This window comes from Podarcis raffonei, chromosome 6, assembly GCF_027172205.1.
Source record: "Podarcis raffonei isolate rPodRaf1 chromosome 6, rPodRaf1.pri, whole genome shotgun sequence".
Classification (NCBI taxonomy): domain Eukaryota; kingdom Metazoa; phylum Chordata; class Lepidosauria; order Squamata; family Lacertidae; genus Podarcis; species Podarcis raffonei.
In genome coordinates, this window is record NC_070607.1 from 62,533,691 (window position 1) to 62,541,908 (window position 8,218).

Genomic DNA, 8,218 nt, shown 5'->3' on the forward strand with positions numbered 1-8,218 from the left:
AATATAGAACGTATTTACTATTTATGTGAAATGGGTTAATAGCAGCTTGAGGTTAGAGAATGTATTACCAAAGTTTATGTAACCTGCTTTATGCTGCTGATGCAATGCTCATTTGGAGATGGAGGTGAAGAAGTGTGAAAGTGGCAGGGAGAGATTCACTATCACGTTCACAGAATGTGCATCCCTTCCATTTGCGTGGACAGGCAGAGTCCCCCAAACCCTGGGTGGCCCCGTGTGGAATAACAACTCAAGACAATGTGCTATGGAGTTAAAATTGGCCACAACTTTATTAAGTTTCAGGTGTGAGTAGACCTTGGCTCAGGCATTGGGCGTTTATCCTTCCCAGGTTTATCCTGCCGGGGATCTGGGAAACATGAGGGTTATCCAGAGTGTGTGGAGGGGATGGGGTGGCTCTGGAGAACATATGTTCAAGCAGAGAGAGCCCACCCCCATTACGTCGCCTTTGCAGGGGAGAGCAATGACAACCTCTAGGCATATGGCTAAAGCCTCCCCTCAAAACAACCCCTTTAACGGGGAACCCTGGAATCGCCGCTGCAAAGAGGAGGGGGGCGTGGTCACGCCTACATGCCCACCCCTATTTAGGGAAGATAAAGGATTCCACCCAAGGCCTGATACCGCCAAAGTTGTGACGGTTTGCTACGGGAAGGGCAAACCTGCCAATGCAGTAGAATTTGTGTCCAGCCCTTCAACAGTGACCCTGACATAGCAGCACCCACATACCTGTGAATAAAAGGTTAACCTGCAAAAGAAGTCTTAACTGAGGGTGTGTAGGGCGGGAGAAGCTCTGGAGCCAACTGAGGATTCCCAGGTAAGATCCTCCCCCTATTGTGTGGGCATGGTGGTCCCTCCTCCTACCTGGCTTGATCACCTTGGCAACGCCTCCCCAGGCGGGATTGGGCAACTGGTTGAGGTAGGCGGAGACCTCCAGGTATCTCACCTGGGGAAGGCCAAGCCAAGCCTGTGCTAATGGTGCTGCATAGAGTCCCCGGGGCTGCGCGTGGCCACGCAAAGGGCGCCCCCCCCCCAATTTAATGTGGGGAGTGGTCATTCTGACTCGCTGCTGGGGGACAGTTGGTTTCTGCATAGTTTCCTTATTAGAGAAGGGAAGCCCATTGCATAAGGAAAGTTTTGTAGAAAGGGGAAAGGAAATAGTCGCATGCAGCATAATTTTAGTTTAAATCCCTCTTAATAGTTTCACTGCTGTGTTCTTTTTCAGATATAGTAGTTTTGCCGGGAGGGGATATTTTATAAATGTGGGTCTGTACCTATGTCTGTATTCAGATTTAAAACACATCTCCCTCTACATCTCCAACTGATCAAACTCAATCTGCTTGGGAACAAGAATTTTTAGAATGCTTCTGGAGAAAAGGAATAACTAAACACTTCAGTCAGATCTCTCCAAAACATGAAGAAAAAGAGATGCAAGAAAGAGAGGAAAGGGGAAAGGACAGAGTAATATTGTTTGAAACTTCACAGCAGCATGGGTCTCTTAATCTCAGGGTCGTGGGTCTGAGCCTCACATTGGGCAAAAGATCCCTGCATTGCCAGGGGTTGCACTAGATGAGACTTGTGGTTCCTTCCAACTCTACAATTAAAGATATCGGCAACAACCAATAAAACGGAAATATGGTTAGGCAACCCAATTCTATGGATTGGCTAAAAAAGGTGTCTGGGCTTGTAATAATATATTAGATTTCTTATTGTGTTTCAGCCACTATACAAAATCTTTCCCTCTTATACATTGAGTGTTCACACTTGCTCCTCAGTGGGTCTTATGGCCACACAAAATGATGGAACAGGAAGTGGTACAATAGGATCATGGGGCACATCCACACTGTACATTTAAAGCATATTTGAAGCATGTGGGTCACCCAAAGAATTCTGAGAACTGCAGTTAACTGCCTCACATAGCTACAATTCCCAGGGGGGAAATGGGTTTAATTGCTTGACATGGAAGTGATCCTTCTTTTAATCACTTTCCAGTATGGAAAGACCATAACCACCAGTCCTACAACACCCAAGGTTTAGCTTGAACCAGAATTAGAACTCACCATGGCTTGTCACTTGAAAATTTGCTTTCAGTGCCAGAGCTCATCCCTAGAATATGTGGAATAATAAAACATGGCTTCTGGACCTGAGAATAGCGATTTTACTTCCACCACTGAGGAAGCCCAGCCAACTGCTGCCACACATGTGGGGTGAAGAAGTAGGATTCTCAGATCATAAACTGTAGCCTGATTCCCCTAATCTCATTTTAGAAGTGAATCTTTGCCTGCAAACTGTTAACAACTTCCGGAATCATTTGTGAATCACTATTCTGTCTAAATTATTTGAGAACACCGGCCATCCACAATGGGCAGAAGGTAAATTGGGATCTGCAGGTACATTGCTGGATGACTTGCAGTGGATTGGCAAGGGTTTTTAACTCCCAACAGTTTAACAAATGCAAAAGGTTTGCTGCTCAAAGGTTTGACGTTTTGCTGCTCAAACCTTGATTTGTATTAGTTCAGATATAGATTTGTACCTGTAAATACAGAAAATACCGGTGTATAGCTCATGGGGTACAATAAATAAATGGGTTTATCACCTAAACACTATTTTGCACCTGATTCCACAACTCCACACACCAAAAAAGAGATATTGTGTTGCACCTGGCACCAGTTGGTAGACCTCAGCATATTTCTAAAAACATGAAATCTGGTCACGCCAGCTGATGTGACGACCCTTCCAGGCATACAGTGCATGGAAGTTGGGGGCTGTGGGCACGACCATGATATCGGCCGTCCTCTACACTTTCATTTGGAAAGCCTAAACCAAGCTCTACCCTTCCCTGGTTCACTTTTTTCAACCCTTCCTTATCTGGATAAAGTAACAAGGTCTCTGCTGCAATGAAAGACACTTTTGCAACAGACTGCATGCATTCGCAACCCCTTATTATCCAAATAGACAACACAGCTAGTGGGTGAGAGGTGAGAGGGAGGCATAAAGGCTTGCGCAAGAGTGCCCAGCGGCTTTAGGGACAGAAATAGAACACAGGTCCCAAGAGGCCGAAAACCATGCCCTGTGTACCAGAAGAGCAATTTCTCCAAACCATTCTCAAAGCTGGCAAGAACAGAAACGATGCTAACATGGGTTGCTTGCCTTTCCCCTTAAAAAAAAACAACCATGAGTCAAGCACTGGAGGAAGGGGCTGGAAGGATCCGCTCAGAGGTGGCTGGTCCCCACTGCTGGATTCTGAAGGTAGTTGTTGGGCCTTAACAAACAGAACCTACATACAGCCAGTGTGGCATAGTGGTTAGTGTGACAAGTTTTGATCCCATCTGCACCACACAAAGAAGACAATGTTATACCACTCTCCCAAAGAATCCTGGGAACTGTAGCTTATTAAGGGTGCTGAGAGTTGTTAAGAGACCCCTATTCCCCACAGAGACCTACAGCTCCCAGAATACAGGGACTGGTTGTGAAACGACTCAAGAGTTGTAGCTCTGTGAGGAAAATAGAGGTCTCCTAACCTCTCTCAGCATCCTTAACACACTCCAGTTCCCAAGATTCTTGCGGGATGGGAGCCATGACTGTTTAAAGTGGTATAATACTGCTTTAAATGTACAGTGGAAGCTCAGGTTGTGAACGTGATCCGTGCGGGATGCACGTTCGCAACCTGCAGCGTTTGCAACCCGCGTCTGCGCATGCATGTGTTGCGATTCGGCACTTCTGCGCATGCACAAAGGCACAGGTTCAAATCCCCGCTCAGCCATGAAGCTCACTGGGTGAACTTGGGCCAGTTACTCTCTCTCAGCCTAACATACCTCACAGGGTTGCCGTGAAGATAAAAAGTGGGGGCAGTGGAACTCCTTAAGTGAAAGGTGGGGTACAAGAGAAACACACCCACCCATATATAGGTCCCTTAAAATTCTACAATTCTATGATATATGGAAACCGTGTATCTAAAGTATGGCAGAGTCTACAGACTCAGTTTGGCGCAGGAAAACCAGGGTTTAAAGCTTTGCCTATCCACAAAGCTACCCCAGGGTCATTAGAGGAGCCACTATCCCAGTGCATTGACTGGGGCTGATGGGAGGTGCAGCCCAGCAACAACTGGGGGGCACTTGGTTGCGGTTGGATGCAGCGTGTGTTCCCTGCTCTTAAACCATTGCGCTTGGGGGCCGGTTAATAACCCCAATCACTCAACTGAGCGAAACAAAGCAAACGAAGAGGCATATAAGCCAAGTCACCGGTTAAGCCTCCTTGCAAAGCTTTCATGCCCTTTAGCGCAAGGCTGTTTTATTAGAGTGGGGGGAGTGAAGGTCATCCTAACACTGGCACCCGCGCACGTCTCCGCCTGCTTATTCCCTGGCTGCGCAAAATGGGCTTACCCCCCCCCCGCCGACCTTTGCAAAAAGAAAAGTAAAGATCCCGTCTGAGGGCCCGCCGCTTGCTACGTGACACACAACTACACCCCTCTCTCCTGGCGCAGGAGACGGGCCTCCCCCTTCCCGTCTCCTTGCCCGGGTCACTGGCAGCTGGCGCCCACCCCGGCCCTGCGCCCTGCCAGCTAGCCGTCCCGGGAGGGTCCGGCCCCCTAAGCCCTCCGTGTGTTCGCGGCGTGCTCGGCGCATGGACAGCCCCCTTGGCCCTCCGCCTGCCTGGGCGACCTCTTGCAAGCTGACTGGGGCCAGGGGCGGGGCTTCGCCCAGTGTGGGGAATATAAAGGCCCGGGCTGTGCGCTTGCAAAGGCAACAGCTGAGCAGTGCCGAGTGCCTGGTCGGATCTAAAGAGCAGACAGAAAAAGCACCGCTGTTGCTTAAACAAGAGATCTCTCGAGGCAAAGATTGACAGCTCTGTGGTTCTGGTGAGTACGGCGGGTTTCTGTTTTCTGAAAGCAAAACCAGGATGTTAAACGACAGGCGCTGAGATAGGTCGATAGCTGGCGGCTCAGTTCACCTAGATCCAGTTTGGGATGAGGTTGTGCAGAGCGCGATTCGAATTCCTTGAATTAAAGGTTTCCAAGCGTGGGGCTGCATGGGGGGGGGTTCTCCGAGCTCCCATGCTTTTTGCATTGGTAAGCCTTATGCATGCGTCCTGCCGTGAGACAGGTAGATAATCTGAACTGCATTGTAATTGCCGAGATAACGTGGCCATTGTAAGTTGCACTTCTGTAAGTGCTGTCGGTTTCTTCAAAGATCAGCTTGTGGGATTTTTTTGGCGAGGGGGAGACATCCTTTGAACTGCCACTGATGTCCTTTCTCTTTTCCGTTTTGCTCTGCAGGTCTCTGTGACTCGCTGTGTCTACTCCCTTAGCTAACGATGGAGACGATGCAGGAGCTGATTCCCTTTGCCAAAGAGATGCTCAGCCAGAAACCCAACGGGAAGATGGTCAAGCTGTACATGCTGGGCAGCGTGCTGACGTTCTTTGGTGTGGTCATTGGCCTGGTGGAGACGGTCTGCAGCCCTTTCGCCTCCGAGGAGAGGCAGGAGGAGGAGGAGAGGGAGAAGGAAGAGGAGAGACCTGCCACCCCCCTGACGAAAGAGGAGGTTGTGCCTCAGAAACAGGAGGGTGTAACAATGGAAAAAAGCAAGCAGGTGCTAGCAGTGAGAAATTTGGTGAACCGGCAGCATGCATCATAAGAGCACGTCCGGCACCTGCAAGAACATGGTGACATGAAATGCACAGGACATTCCTTGCCCCATTCCTTCTTGACAGTGTAGTTTCCAGAAGGCAAGAGAACTGTGACTTGTATGCGAGATGCAAATGGACTCTATACCTAAAACCAAGAGAGTTTTATTTTGCTGCCATGCAGCAGTTTTAACTACACAGCCATTTCAATCTACGTACCTGTTCTTTAGGTATGGATATGTGAAGCTTGTAGCATCTTGTACCCACCTTTGTGTGGGGTGGTTGTTTTTATATTATTGTTATTATGATAACTATGCATACAATTTACATACATTTTCATTTTAAATAAACTATTTTATACCTGACATTATTGGCTTTGGTCATCTTGCATTGGTGGGGGATCTTTCATCATCATTTTCTGGTTTTTGTAGAACTTAGTTTTATGAAAGTACACTTAGGGTTGGGGCAATTGGTCTGTGTTCCTGAGCGCTCTTGACTGAGGGGGGAAATGGTGTCCACTGCTACTGAAGCAATGAGAAATATGTTTGGGTAAGTGTCTGAATTCTGAAACCTTTCATCAGAATACAGGAATATTTGGCTGGTAATTTAGGAACTGAATACTACAACAAAAATGGGGAATTTGGGGCCTTCCATAGGGCATCAAACTCTCATGAGCCCAGCTGGCCTAGCAATATATGGTGGGGGGAAGCACATGTTTTCCATCCCTAAACTAGGGAACCTGAATATATCAGGAGGGGAAAAGGGAGATGTCCCTATAGCCTAGGGTTGCCATATTTCAAAAAGTAGAAATCCAGATGCAAAAAGTTGAGCTTTTCTTGGGAAAGTTGTTGAGCATTTTGGGGGAAATCACCCAAAAAAGAACACTTCCTGGTTCTGTTTCCAAAAACCCACACATTTTGCCAATTTTTAAAAATTGAAACAATACAATGTTTAAAAATCATGAAATATTTGTCAGTTGATTTGGTGTTTCAAATTCACTAGATCATCTGTGCCTTCCCCAACCTGGAAACTTCATTAGGCAGTTCCTCTTTGCTCTGTGCTTTGTCATCTTTTGGCTTTAGCACGTAGCTTGCTACAAAGGGATCTTCTGGAGTATACTTCCACAGTCACGGTGCTGCCTTATATTGATAATACTCTTTAAATGGTTACATTATAGTTAACTTACTAATTTGACTACACTCCATCAGAAAATAGAGGAAACATAATAATTAGGTCAAGTATAATTTAATAATTAGATTCAGCCAGGTTTAGGAATTTCCAATGGGTTGGTTTTTGGGGTGGGTTGTTTGTTTGTAAGAAATGAGGTGTCACTTCTGCCATGGACCCATCAAGTTGGCCTGAGTCACCAAAGTGCTGGACCGGACTAACTTGCAGGCACAGTCCACCCAGGTCTGTGTGGAATTCAAGGATGACATCAGCCTTTTGATCATCCATATTCCATATTCCAGTCTGAGAAGGGCATGTGCTCACACTTCTGGAGTCTGAACGTGAGGCCCACTGGTTGTTCTGAGGCCCGCTGCTGATTTTAGCCCAATGGGGTCAAAACTCCCCTGTGTGACATATTTGTACAGCTTGGTCAGAAAGAGGTAATCCACTCTGTGTCCTTCCAATAAAGTTTGTCTTCCCCTCCACCAAAAAAAGAATACTGAGGTCCAGCTCCGAGGGCCTTCTGGCAGTTCCCTCACTGTGAGAAGTGAGGTTACAGGGAACCAGGCAGAGGGCCTTCTTGGTAGTGGCACCCACACTGTGGAATGCCCTCCCATCAGATGTCAAGGAAATAACTATCTGACTTTTAGAAGATACCTGAAGGCAGCCCTGTTTAGAGAAGTTTTTAATGCTTGAGGTTTTATTCTGTTTTTAATGTTCCATTGAAAGCTGCCCAGAGTGGCTTGGGAAACCCAGGCAGATGGGCGGGGTAGAAATAATAAATTATTATTATCATTAAATTATTATTATTATTATAAATGAGGTGTCAGTACTCATACACTGATAAAAGTGCCATCGGTGCCAGTAGAAAATGGCTGCCATGGGCAGCAAAAAAGTGGTGCTGGTATTTTCTACCAGTGAATACTGTCAAATACACAAACAAGTTTTGGAATTTCTATAGCCTCTCTGTGCCCAGTGAAATGTAATAGCTGGTGCTCTCAGGGGATAGTTAAGAGCCCACTTTGTCAATGAACAGATTTTACAGAATTAATCAAGCCACAGGTCATGATGCTACTATAGTATTTAAACAGTGATGGGCCACTTTTTCCTGAGAACCACATTCATTTGGGGATAGTCCATCAAGGAAGGGGTGTATACCAATGGTGGGTAGAGGCAGATCAAATGATGGTCTACATCAATTAGTTGAAAACAACCCTGTTTCAATTCTCAGACAGACCTGAATAGGACTAGGAATTCTATCAGAAGTAAGCCCCACTGATGGGATTACTCTCAAATGTGTAGACAGAGGATTTATTTTATTTTTAGTACAACAGACGGATATAGCTACTGTAACAGTAGTTACTATTGTTACTATGAGACAGTTGTACCTACAAAAACATATCAAAGCAATTTACA

The 8,218-nt window shown here is 46.4% G+C and overlaps 1 protein-coding gene across 1 annotated transcript; it reads left to right on the plus strand.

Annotated features, from left to right (window-relative positions):
- The first annotated feature begins 4,560 nt into the window (after positions 1 to 4,560).
- On the plus strand, positions 4,561 to 6,000 carry G0S2 (G0/G1 switch 2). The gene is made up of 2 exons (XM_053393456.1): positions 4,561 to 4,870; positions 5,288 to 6,000. Exon 2 carries the CDS (start codon positions 5,326 to 5,328, stop codon positions 5,644 to 5,646), a length of 321 nt encoding a protein of 106 aa, XP_053249431.1. The 5' UTR covers positions 4,561 to 4,870; positions 5,288 to 5,325; the 3' UTR covers positions 5,647 to 6,000.
- Positions 6,001 to 8,218: the final 2,218 nt, after the last annotated feature.

Excerpts from the sequence above, each read along its gene's own strand:
- G0S2 (XM_053393456.1), top strand. The coding sequence starts at position 5,326 with ATGGAGACGATGCAGGAGCTGATTCCCTTTGCCAAAGAGATGCTCAGC.